Below are 14,119 nucleotides of genomic sequence, written 5' to 3' on the forward strand. Positions count from 1 at the left end.
GAATGGCTTATACTTAAATGGTGAATGGTGTGTTTTTTCATATTTTGGAATTTCCAAAATAGAATTGCAGCCTTGAACAAAATAAAAAATTGTGTCCTTTTATTTTTGATGATTTGGCATTCGTTTATTGGGTCATTTAAAAATCTGAAAAATATCATATTCATCTTTAGGGCAATTATTTTAAATGTGTGAATTTAACATAGAGTTTAAGGCAAAATTGTGCTGAATATTCTTAGAAATTCATTTAAGGGAATAATTTATGGTTTTTCTGAGAACTATTTAGGGCAACAGTTTTATTGTGGCGATTTTGGAGGTGAAAGGAATTTCATTGAATTTTGTTTTATAAAAAATTCATAAATATTTATGATAATATCAGCAATTTTCATTGAATTTCTTTTAGCTTTAATGATTTTAGGTTTTAAGTAGCCAAATTTGGGAACAAAATTTAATAGACCTCAATTTTTAGCATTTAGTTCATTTAAGTATTGATCATGCTGTCTTTCCCTTTACGACATTACTTTCTTGATTTCTTTAAAATTGTTTAAATGTTTTCGAAATTGTGTACTGTAGTACCACACACATCTACCTCAAAGCCCTTAACATACTCTATCATACACTGGTGTATATTCCTATAAACGCACTTAATTTTTTCTGTATTTATACCCTACACCACCATAGTGGGGAGGGTATTATGCGTTTGTGCAGATGTTTGTAACGCCCAAAAATATTGGTCTAACACCCACCTTAAAGTATACCGATCGACTTAGAATCACTTTCTGAGTCGATTAAACGATGTCCGTCCGTCCGTCCGTCCGTCTGGTTGGCTGGCTGGCTGGCTGGCTGTCCATGTAAACCTTGTGCGCAGAGTACAGGTCGCAATTTTGAAGATATTTCGATCAAATTTGGTACATATTACTTTTTCGGCCCAAGGACCAAGCCTATTGAAACTGGCTGAAATCGGTCCATTATTTCACCTAGCCCCCATACAAATGTCCCCTCGAAATTGGACTTTATCGGTCATAAATGTTTAATTTATCTATGTATCTACACAAATTTCGCTCCAAATAAGTTTTATATATACAAAATTCATGTCACCAAATTTTGTTACGATCGGTCCATAATTAGTCATAGCTCCCATATAGACCCGCTTCCGAAAATCACTTTAACGTGCATAAATCACTTAAAAATGTTGGTATACACACAAAATTCAACATAAATAACTTTCATATAGACGTAAATCACACGACCTAATTTTATGGTGATCGGTCCATAATTGATCATAGCTCCCATATAAGGCCCCTTCGAAAAATTACTCAAAAATATAAATTATTGATATTTTAAAAGAAAAATATTTTTACTCATTTACTTGGTGTAGGGTATTATATGGTCGGGCTTGACCGACCATACTTTCTTACTTGTTTTGTTATAACTTTGTTGTTCTCATCCAAGAGCAAAATTTAGCTTTTTTAATGAGAGACAACATAACTGTACTTTTTGAAAGTAAACAAGTTTTTTTTTCTTATTGTTGTTGTTTGCCTTAACTATGTATGTGATCAAATGTTCTTGGTGTTATTTTAAGTGGAAGATTCGTATAAACGCAGACGTGAAATTTGTTTTTAAAAAAGTTACCAAAAATTAAATATTATCAATTTTTTTTCCATCAAAGGTACGTTTCTAATAGTAACATCTTAATTAACTGCAACTTTTTCTATTTGAATCAATAAATTTCATAACATTTAAAGATGCCTAAGGGAACATTTTGGTCCGATCAAGAAAAGATTTAAATTAAATTTTTTCACGACCAAAGATATTCCGATCGTTCGGAACGTGTGGTGCGAAATTTCTTGAAGAATGGTCAAAATTATGGAGTTCGCAAACCTACAAAGGGAAATACAAAACTAACAAGAAGACAACTTAATCTAATAAAACAAGAAGCAACCCGCAACAAATTGAATTCCACACAAATAAAGAATAAATTGAATCTTCCAGTGACTTCCAAACACCTTGCACACATTTTACGAAACGATGAAAACATAAAATAGAAAAATCCGAAATGTAAACTAATGCTAAAAAAGCACTATAAAGAAAATCGTCTAAAATTCGCAAGAAATAAATGAAATGGACAGATGAGTGGAAAAAAGTAATTTTCTCTGACGAAAAAAAATTTCAGTTAGACGGTCCTGACTCATACTCATGCTATTGGCACGATTTGAGATCAAACGATGTTCGGATGTCAAAACGTAGTTTCGGTGTTATGGTTTGGGCAGCGTTTTCTGCAGTTGGCAAGTCGAAAATATGGTTTTCTCCAACAAAAATGAATAGTGCGATTTATAACGAACAGTTGGAAGATGCTCTTCTCTCATTTATGGATGAAAAAATGGATGAAGATTGCATATTTCAACAAGATAATGCTGCAATCCATGTTTCTAAGCAAACGAAATCTTGGTTTAATGTACATAGCCTTCCTCTGTTGGACTGGCCGGCTTATAGTCCGGACTTAAACCCAATGGATAACTTGTGGGGGTACATGGCCCGTAAAGTTTATGCAAATAATGCCCAGAATGAAAGCATAATGACTGTGACAGAGCTGAAACTAAAAATTAAACAAGTCTGGGAGGGAATAGATTCCGATCTGCTTAAAAAATTAGTGGAATCAATGCCAGACCGTATTTTTGAAACAATCCATAACAAAGGATCATCCACACATTATTAATAATGCTGCTTAAAAAATTAGTGGAATCAATGCCAGACCGTATTTTTGAAACAATCCATAACAAAGGATCATCCACACATTATTAATAATGCTACAGTGGCCCATAAATTAAAGTGCGTTTATAGGAAAATACCCTTAAAAATGGCTGTTAATCTCGAAAATTAAGTAACAAAAATAAATAAAATACAAATGAATTTTTTTTGTAAACAATATTTTAAGTGAAGTCTTAACTAATTTAATAAACAAATTTGTAGCCCCCTAAATATATACAGTGCACTCGCGGTAACGTGAACATCGTCTAACGTGAATACCGCCTAACGTGAACAAGATTTTTTTTACATTGACTACTCTGTAACGCGAACAAACTCAGAAAGCTCTATAACGTGAACAATTTTTTTTCACTGCATATGATATCTAAGCATGTAGACAACATTGAAATACATACATTAAATTCGATTTTTAAAATTTGGGGAATCCCCTTATATAAATAATGAGTGTATATCCCCTAAATTATTTTGTTTGTATGGCAAAGAAGTTAGTTTCTTATGTGAAGTGAATCAGTCGACATGAGTGTTAAAAAATCTAAATGTTTGGAGTTAAAAGAAAAGGCAGACATTTTATATAGTTTGCAAAAAGGGACAAGTGTAACTAGTTTAGCAAAAAATTATAATGTCGCTAAGTCAACAATTTTAAAATTTTTTTAAATTGTGTAAACAACACATACCAAGGACCGGGAAAAAGACAGACTTTAAAGTCATCAGAACTTCCAGTTATGGAAAAAACTCTTTACCGTTGGTTCCTCCGAATGCGTGATAGGAATTGGCCTGTAAGTGGACTAATGCTAAAAGAAAAAGCTAAGGAATTACATTCCCAACTTAAAGAAAACGAGACCGGATTCAATGCTAGTGACGGATGGCTTCAGCGATTTAAGAAAAGGTACGGAATTATACTTCTTAAAGTATCCGGAGAAAAACTCTCATCGCAGCCTGAATTGGTGGATCCATTTAAGATAAAACTGAAACAAAAAATTGAAGAAATGGAGTTATGCAGTGACCAACTCTATAATGCTGATGAGTCTGGTTTATTCTGGAAACTTTTACCAGATAAAACGTACGTTGCAATGCAAGAGAAATGTGCTCCTGGTACAAAGATGGAGAAGCAACGTGTAACGTTCCTGTGTTGCGCAAATGCATCAGGTGCACATAGACTTAAACTTTTGATAATTGGTAAGGCCAAAAATCCACGCAGTTTTAAAAACTTCGTTTGTCCTACGGATTATAAGAATTCGAAATCGGCCTGGATGACGTCAGCCATTTTTAAGCATTGGTTCCAACAATCCTTTGTACCACAGGTAAGCAAATTCTTCGTTGACTTATGCAAATATGTATGCCTGAAGTTCTTGCTTTTGACTAGGTGAAATTGTTCCTAAAGAAGAAGAACTTGCCAATGAATGCGCTATTACTTATCGATAACGCTCCCTCTCATCCAAGCGAAACAGAATTAAGAACTGAAGATGGAAACATAATTGCCATGTTTATGCCACCAAATCCAACCAATGGATCAAAATGCGATTAAAATAACAAAATTATACTACAGAAACAGCTTGTTAGCTTCGATAGCAGCTAAAAACTCTAATTTGCTTCAATCAATGAGAAATGTAACTTTGAAAGATGCTGTCACCCTTTTATCTGTCGCATGGGATCGGGTCAGCACAGAAACTCTTGCCAAATGCTGGAAAAATATTTTAAGTTTAGTTGGAAACGAGGAGGACCCTGAAGATAACATTCCACTAAGTATTCTAAAAGAGAAATGGGATGCAGAAATTAATTCTTTAATGCAAATGTCAGCCGATCTCCTTCAGGACTTAAGTCCACAGGTAAGAATTGTACGATAAACTTTGAAATCACAATGAAAGCATTGTTTTACTAACTTTTAGGTTGAGTTTACCTTGCCAATGGTTCAAGAGTGGAATAATGATACCTGGGTTGATGATACCACTGAAATCCATGAAATTGGGCAAAACGCAAAAAGTGATGACGATGATTGCATTGTCGATGATGATCCTGTTAAAAAAGTTGCCGCACGTGAGGCAATTGAAATCTTTAACAAGGCATTGCAATGGGCAGGAGATGCAACGGTGGATCAAAGTGACATGAGTGTACTTAGACGCTTAAGGGAGAAAGCAGTATTTCTCCTATTGGAGAAGAAAAAGCAGCAGAAAAAGATAACGGATTTCTTTAATGCATAAATGTAATGAGTAATTTTATTTGCTATGTAATTTTATTTCAATGGATATTTTCTCGTGATCTCGTTTTGTTTTGTAATGGATTTTAATTAAAAATTTTAGTTTTATATTTTAATAATGTAAATAATAAAATAATTTCATGTTCAAGCGTGTAAAACACAGATTTATATTGTAAAATTTGATATTTTTTTCATGAAATTTGACAATCGCTAACGTGAACAATTTCGCTAACATGAACTCCCTTGGTTTTAATTAGTTCACGTTACCGCGAGTGCACTGTACTTGTTTAATTTTTACAATTTAAAAAAAAAAAGTAGTGTGCGTTTATAGGAATATGCACCAGTGTATATTCCTTGCTAAAAATCATAAAATTATTTTTAAAACAATACACCCCGAAACATTCATAATTCTAACCAAAAACAAAAAAAAAATGTATTACAAATCAAATGCGTCATGTCATAATACATATGTTCTTTTGTTTTGTTTCCTCTACACTTCAGTTTTATATAAAATTTGTTTTTTACGAGCTCTTTTGTGTAAATTCAGAAAACGTAGCATATGTTTATGGTTTTAACTTTTTTATGACAGCAATGAACAAATTAATTCATAGCATGCTTATGTTATTAAAATATTGTTATGAATTAAAGCATGCTTTTTGGGGTTTTTGTTTAAAAGCATAAACGTTAAATGTAAAATAAAATGTTTTCATAAAAAAGAGGTAAAAATGGGAGAATAGTTAATTAGAAAATAATATTGTACATAAAATATGTTTGTATGACCAGAATTAATGGGTCCAACTATGTGAGGTATTTAAAAGTTTAATAATAGATCTAAAAAAAAGCTTCACTTATTTAATGTACGTTATTAAATATTTTTGAAATTTACAACGATTGTTTTGTTGAATGAAGTTTGTACCAAAAGATTTTACCAAATTATTTTACCATCATTACCACATGAGTTCAATATGTTTATGTAACACATAAAATAATTTATAATTTTAATTAATTTAAACAAACATTAACGAACCTCTGTGTCATTGTTCTAATTTTCTTAATTAAAACATTGAAAACTATGGTCTACTATGTGGCTAAATGTCTGTCATATTAACTACAGCATACCATTAGGAGTTTTCAAAAAAATGTAATTTCATTACATAAACTAACCATATTTAAAACGCACGAAACAACAGCAACAATGTCAACAAAACCATAAACATCTAAAATTTCATTGAATTTTCTTCTATAAAATATTCAATTTGTTTTTATAACAAATGTAGCATACTTTTAGGCATTTATTGTGTTATTTAAAATACCAAAATGAACAAAAGCTACACATAAACACATGCAAATAGCTACAAAATTTTACATTGTTATAAGGCTACAATGGATAAATATTATAAATTGAAATTTGTGTTCAAATGTTCACATTATAATGCTTCAGTTGTAATTGAATTTAGCGAAATGCATTAAATCCATTATGGCACAAATAGTGTACGAGTGAGTGTGTGTGTGTGAATGCATACATATTAATTTAACAAATTAAATAGCATATTTTAAGGCTTGAAATTTGTAAAATGCTGCAAATAATTTTATTGAATAGAAATCATAGAAGCACATAATTAAATTGCCACTAACTGAAATAGAAATTTGATACAATAAGTACTTAGAAAAGTTGAATTTGGTTTTTTCAATTTATTTTGGAAAACACTTTCACAAGAATTCATGTTGATGTATTAATGGTAAATCATATTGGCTTTAGTATTCTTCTTCGATTTATAATATTTATTAAAAAATTAATTCCAATTCTGAATTTAATTTTTCTGTGTAGTAGTCAAGCACAATCTATAGCCGATTTCATTAACAATTTTGTGTTAGTTAAACAATAATTTAGAAAATTATATGAAGGAAATTTCAAAAAATTTTTACGAGTCCAAAAATAAATGAATTTTTTGAATTATAAAATTAAGGAAATGTTGTATTTTCGTATTTTTTGACCAAAAAAGTGCTATTACTCTATGCTTCCTAGGAAAAATATGCTTCCTAAAATAAATAAAACTTACAATGCTTTTGCATTTTGTTTGACAACTATCTCAACAAAGACAACATTAAAATAGAAAACGCCTAACATATGTATTTAATTTTATTTTCAGCTTAGCCTAAGAATTCTTAAATTCCAATGCTGGGTTTCCAAAATGATATAGAGGCTTTGCTAGGTTATGTTCCGAGTTCACTCGGAGGCCTTGTGGCCCATTGTGGTACACTTAGAAATACTATTACCTTATGCTGAGAATTCATACATAAAGGGATAATAGTTTCCTTCCATAATTTCGTTGACCATTCATATGTTTCGACATATGAGTTACACTCTAATAAATTTTCATGTAAATTTCCTACATTAATAGTAGGAAACTTTTCTCCTTCTATAATTAGGGTAAAAATACATGTTGTGTGTAAATTCAAATATTTTTTTTATAATAAATGATTTTTGTTTTTTTTAGAAATAAAATTTTGACAATTTGTATATTAAACGTTTGAATTACTTTACACACTTTATGTGTAAAACTTCAATTTATGCACAATATATGTAATTTTAAATATAAAATGCTTATTATATTATAAAAATTTAAAATAAAACATTTTGTTTGTATTTTTGCTGAAAAAAGTATGTAATTGATTTTGATAAACATATTGTGCTTAAATTTACGCATATTGTGTAAGTTTACATGAAAACTTACTTACTTTATAGTAGTAGATTTACATGCATTTTTTAGAGTGTAGGCCCATAAGAGACCTAATCGAATTCATACTAAGATACAAAAGTGTCCTGGTCCTAGCCTCTGTCAGAGTGGACCTGATATTCTATTCTGGATATTCTACAAGTGATGATATTTGACCACCTGAGTTCCGTCTCACTCAAAGCCCATATATCTATCAATACGGTCACCAAGGGAGTGTGAATATCCCGTTCCGCAAGAGTTGCGTTGGTTGTGCATTCATCAGATACTTCATTTCCCAGGATGAACTCATGTTCTGGAACCCATATTAACTCGACATGATGCTGATACAAGTGAGAAGATATTGCGACCTAATAATGTTGGAGTTAAGAGCCTTGATTGATGCAAGGCTGTCCAAGTAGATATGCATAGTCGAATTTTCAAGATTCAGTTACCGGGTTCTTCTCGCGGCTGTATCGATGGCATACATCTCTGCCTAGAAAATCGTGTAGGTATCGGGTAATCGAAGAGACAACAAAAGGTCCGAGCATCTTTCTGTCTTTGAACCATCAGTGTAGATTGAGATCACGTCGCACAGTGCTTTGTCCCCATATAACGAATGGACAAAAGTAGAAGGAGCTTTCGTAGAGATATGAAATTTGGTACACTAATACCCTTTTGCATTGCTAAATAAAATACAAATTGTCAGCAAATTCGGATGAAGGACTTGCCTACCTGCCATATATCCTGAATATTAAAAATTACGTTTTAGCTAAAATATTGATTAAAATGTCTCACACATTTTCAGTTTTCTCTAGAATTAAGGTGTTTCATTGTATGACAAATTTAACCTTAAAGACAAGGACTCCTTTTACTTCCATATAAGCCTAAGTTATATAAAATTCGTTCGACGATTTTATACAAATCCAAATACAATTTTTTGAATATTCTTGAGATAATTCACTTAATTTATATAATTTTCAATTACAAAATAAATGGTAATAATTATAAAAGTTATTTATTGGAAATATAAATTTTTTTTAAATAATGTACAAGGGTATATGTATTAGTCTCAAATTTGCTAATTCTAAAAGCGGTAAATTAAAAATTCATATACAGTGATTTTTATTTCTTAATTTATAATTAAGGATTGTTTTTAATTTTATTAATGACATTTATAATAGCACTGTTTACTGAATTTAGTTATACGCGTATTAAAAAAGTTTACTTTTTCAAATAGTTTTGTTTTTTCAAAATGTACATACAGTAGCCCAATAAAGTCTACATACAGGAATTCAAATTAAATTTCTTTCGTTGAAAGCTGCATTTGTAAGTTAAAAGTAATGAAATATATTTGTTTAAAAAATAAATTCATATAAAAAAATTTAAAACAACATCACTTAATTCGGGTTTAGCAACATTTCCTATCACGTCCAAAATTTCACCGTTATTAGAATTATTGATTCTGAGCCAAATAACTTTTTGTTTGGTTTTTTGGCCTTTATTGTTCAAAATATTATGAAACATAATAGCCCTGCCCACCCCAAAAGTAGGCAAGACCGAGAATAAATTTTTCGTTATTTTACTCAGAACCAATAACTCTAATAACGATGAACTTTTGGACGTTATTTGAATTGTTTTTTTGCTAAAATCGACATAAGACATGTATTACTATATGTATATCTCATAAAAAAACTAAAAACTGCTTTAAATTAAAGTAACACAATAATTTTTACTGTATGTAGACTTTCTTGGGCTACTGTACATTACCAATTTTTTCTCTTACAAATTTATATATTTTTATTATTCTTTTACTTGAAGATACTGAAACTAGCAATCAGTCAAGTCTTAATGTTTTAAAACAACCATATTGATAAAAAAAAATATTTTGTAAGAAGTTCAACGATCTTCAATACACTAATTTTACTAAAATGTTGTCAAACAACATCATCACTTATTATTCAAAAATCAATATTAATATCGAGAACAATTATAACAAAATTCCAAAATTATAGAATATTTTTTTTAAGTGACAAAAACCATAAATATTACAAACAATACTTAGCAACTCCAATGAACCAATTATTGAAAATAAAAAAACAGGACAAATTTTTAAAGAAAATTTATTCAAAATTTGAAATACATAATTTGTACAATTGATATTACAATTTAAATGATTTAATTTAATTTTCAATTTGGGATATAATTAACATTTTATACTAAAATTAACCATATTAAGCATTTTTAAAAATAATTTATTTCAAATATGCGGCAAAAATTCCGTTAATTTTATTTTTATTTTTCATAAATAAATGTATTAACTATAAAAAGCAATAACAAAAAAATACTACATTTTACACACTTTGTTTATATTTTCCACCAAAGTGAGATATTTTTTAATTTTTTATATGCATTTTTTAAAGCTATGTAAAAACATTCTAGGAGTGAAATTTCACAACAAATTGTTTTTTGGTAATTGAACGTATCATAGTTATTTAAAATATTAAACCAAAAAAAATTTTTTTAAAAACCAAAATTTTTATAATATTTTTTGCAAATCTATCTTCAAAAGCACTTTCGTTTCCCTGAACAATTTGCTGACTTTAGAGCCTTCTCTCAATAATAAATATGGTCATATCAAAATAATTTTTGGATACGTCTTCTTAGCTTGCAAATTATATATATCTTATTAAAATTTGGAAGAAACATTTATTTTCGACTTTTGTCTATAGAACAGAGTACTGTGCGTCGTCCCTTAGGACAGAGTTCGCAGCCTAATCATCACTTGTCGGTCTTCTGATCCTAAATGTTTTATCAAAATAACTATGTAATCTGTTTCCTGCCCCATGATTGGCCTGCCTATTCTGGTGCCGTGACCAATACGATCATGCTTCAGTTCGCTCGACTGTTTAAGTTGTAGCACAGACATAGCAGAAATGCATTTGATACATACATCAAGGGGGGTTATATTTAGCATCGTCTCTAGACTAGTCTGAGGGCTGGAATTCATAGAACCAGTAATTAAAAGACATGTATCTTGTTTAGAATAGAAATGTCCACCGTTCTCCACTAAACAAGAGCCCTATAGCTCAAAACAGGTATTATCCATTGTACAATATATGGTTTAAGACCCCATCTCCTCCCAAAGGTTTTCTTAAATATATAGAAGGCACATAATGCCTTCTTCATTCGAATCTCAGCATTATGCTTCCACGTAAAGTTATTTGGCTTCGCTTGAAGTTTTCAGAAAAGTAACATTCAGTCTTGGAGGTATGAGTTATGGAATTCTATATCTCCTGGTAAAAAGAAACAGTTCAGTTTTGGCATGGGATGACACCTAGACCTTGGACCATGATAGCAGAATGCTGAGAGCTGATTCCATGAGTTCACTTATTGAGGGATGAAACTGCCTTTGAATAAGAAGCACAACATCGTCAGCATATGCGACTACTTTGGTGCCTTGAAAGCCTGAAAAGGATTATATTTACGACAAAATTCCACAGAAGTGAGAGATAACACCACCTTGTGGTATGCCCCTTGTCACAACTTTCTTTGTTCTACAAATACCCATACTAGAGTTGAGCAAGGCCCTGCTCTTGAGCATATTTTCAGTCAAATTTTTTTTATCAGTTGATCAAACCTAAATCACCCAATGTACCAACTATTGCGGATATGTTCAAATTATTAAACGCACCCCTATATCCAAGAAAGATGCCATAACATACTCTTTTTTTATCAAGTGTCGCCTCTATAGTTCCGACAACGTCATACAAGGCTGTCTCCACTGACCTAACTTTAATATATGCGTGTTGTGCCATACAGAAATTATCAGGGGAGAAGATGTTCCTGACATGGATATCGTCCAATCTGTCCAGTGTTTTCAATAAAAACGATGACATGCTGGTCGGTCTATAGTCCGTGGCGGTATTGTGGTTTACATTTCCCTTTAGAAATGTCTCCTGTTTCCAGGCTATTTCTAAGTATCATAATAAGCCATGACATGAAGGTTGAAATCGATTTCTGTAGCAACGCTGGAACTCAGCTGTTTTTGTGTAACATGTTACGGTTAAATATGTTCAGTTTGGTATATGAATCGACTTACAAACCAATAACGCTTGCATATTATGAAGAAGTGCATTTTATCGGAAAATTGTGTTCAGCGACAAACCTCATTTCTGGTTGAATGGATACGTGAACAAGCAAAGTTGCCGTATTTGGTGTGGAGAGAAGCCAGCAGCATTCATCCCGAAAAATGCACTATTTGTTTTGGATTATGGGACTGTCGCTTCAGTGGACCGTACTTTTTGAAAGACGAAAATCGGTATCTTCAGAATTTGGAAAAAAATAAGTTTTTTCGGAAGCTGACAATCTGCTATCCTCCAATACAAATGCGTTTTTTAATTGGACATTTCGATTTCTCGACAGAATCATATTTTCGTTAATTTTTTTTAATATTTTACTGCTTTACTAATTTAGATATATCTCAATTGTTTTACAATATAGAAATTCATACTTTAAAAAATAGATAAACATTGATATAGGCTTTTGTTAAGTGTATATCTTGTATTTATGCGCCTCTCCATTTTCCTGTTATAGTCCTTCCAACTTGGGTCTCAAATATACTGATATTTACACCCTACACCACCATAGTGGTTAGGGTATAATGCGTTTGTGCAGATGTTTGTAACGCCCAAAAATATTAGTCTAACACCCACCTTAAAATATACCGATCGACTTAGAATCACTTTCTGAGTCGATTAAGCGATGTCCGTCCGTCCGTCTGGTCGGCTGGCTGGCTGGCTGTCCATGTAAACCTTGTGCGCAGAGTACAGGTCGCAATTTTGAAGATATTTCGATCAAATTTGGTACATATTATTTTTTCGGCTCAAGTGATTTTCGAAAGCGGTCCTTATATGGGAGCTATGACTAATTATGGACCGATCATCATAAAAGTTGGTGACATGATTTTTGTGTATATAAAACTTATTTGGAGCGAAATTTGTGTAGATACCTATATGAATTAAACATTTATGACCGATTACGAGAGAACATTTGTATGGGGACCGATTTCAGCCAGTTTCAATAGACTTCGTCCTTAGGTCGAACAAATTGTTTGAACCAAGTTTTATCAAAATATCTTCAAAATTCCAATTGACTGAGTCATATTTTATGTCCAGACACAACAAGTTGTATGTATTGAAGAAAAAAAGTGTAACATGTGCGAAACGCACGTTACATATCAAAATGTTTTAAATCGGGTTTACCATCTCAAAACCCACACATAATACAATTTTCCGGGAAAGAAATTCTAATATCAGAGACTGGATTGAAACATATATCAATTTCGTAACGCACATGTTACATTATTTCTTATTCTATTAAATATTATATATAAATATAAGCAATTTATAAACAAACTTTTAGGAAAAAGTTTTTTTTTACTTTCGGTAACAACGAACGCACGCACTTACTGCAAATTATGTTAAAAAAAACTGCAAAACATTAGCCCGACTTACTCACCCACAAAAGTAACGGAAAACGAAGGAAAAAAGCCGTTATTTTTAAAAATTCAACTTTGCAAATGATGTTGTAAATTTACAGATTATATTGAACATAATTTCTCTTCTCTCTTTACAATTTGATTTGTTACCCATACGGATGACTTTTCTGTGGAATTCGTGATATACCTTTTCATTTTCTATGTCGACCAAATGTGGTCCCAATACGCATTTTACGGTCACCATAATCATCCTACCAAGAGGAATATTTACGATGTGGTGGCGATATTTAAGTCCACTGGTTCAATAAACTGTTAACCACCCGTACGATGATGAAACTCAAGATCTTTTACGATTTCGTAAGAACTCGGCCATTCGCATACCACACACAACTTGGAGAATTTTGCGCTATGACTTGAATTTGCTGAAGCTAAACGACCATAGACAAAAACGTGAAGAGTTCCATTTCTGGATGTACATCAATAAACAAAATTGTCGAATTTGGGACGATACCAATGAGTATGGCGGCGCCAGAGGTATATATTTCTTTGAGGACGACTTTGGTTAGGCCATCACCTTCAACGAGAGGTGGTATGAATCTAGGATTATCAACTTATTTTGGGCTGAACAGGATGATATGGTTACCAACAGCATGTGGTTTCAACAGGATGGCGCTGCATGCTATACAGCTTATGACACGTTGGACATTCTGCACAAACTATTTGAAGACATGGTCATCTCTCGTGGATGTGAACTCCACACCGAGATCGTGAGATCCCGTTAGACGATTTTAGGATTTTCTTATGTTGCATGTCTATATGAACCACAGTTGCCCTCATAACCAAAATAAATCTATGTTTATTACTCCTATAACCTGCCAATAAAGTTAAAGTCTCCATAAAATATTTAGCACAAACAACACACATAAAATAAATCCTACTTTCACGGCA

General features: G+C 31.8%; 1 protein-coding gene across 1 annotated transcript; it reads left to right on the forward strand.

Annotated features, from left to right (window-relative positions):
• The first annotated feature begins 3,551 nt into the window (after window positions 1-3,551).
• Window positions 3,552-4,288, forward strand: LOC135955665 (jerky protein homolog-like). The gene is made up of 2 exons (XM_065506024.1): window positions 3,552-4,064; window positions 4,127-4,288. The coding sequence occupies exons 1-2, from the start codon at window positions 3,552-3,554 to the stop codon at window positions 4,286-4,288; spliced, it is 675 nt and encodes a 224-aa protein (XP_065362096.1).
• The last annotated feature ends 9,831 nt before the right edge of the window (window positions 4,289-14,119 follow it).

The sequence above is a fragment of the Calliphora vicina genome, chromosome 3 (genome assembly GCF_958450345.1).
Source record: "Calliphora vicina chromosome 3, idCalVici1.1, whole genome shotgun sequence".
In the NCBI taxonomy this organism is placed as follows: domain Eukaryota; kingdom Metazoa; phylum Arthropoda; class Insecta; order Diptera; family Calliphoridae; genus Calliphora; species Calliphora vicina.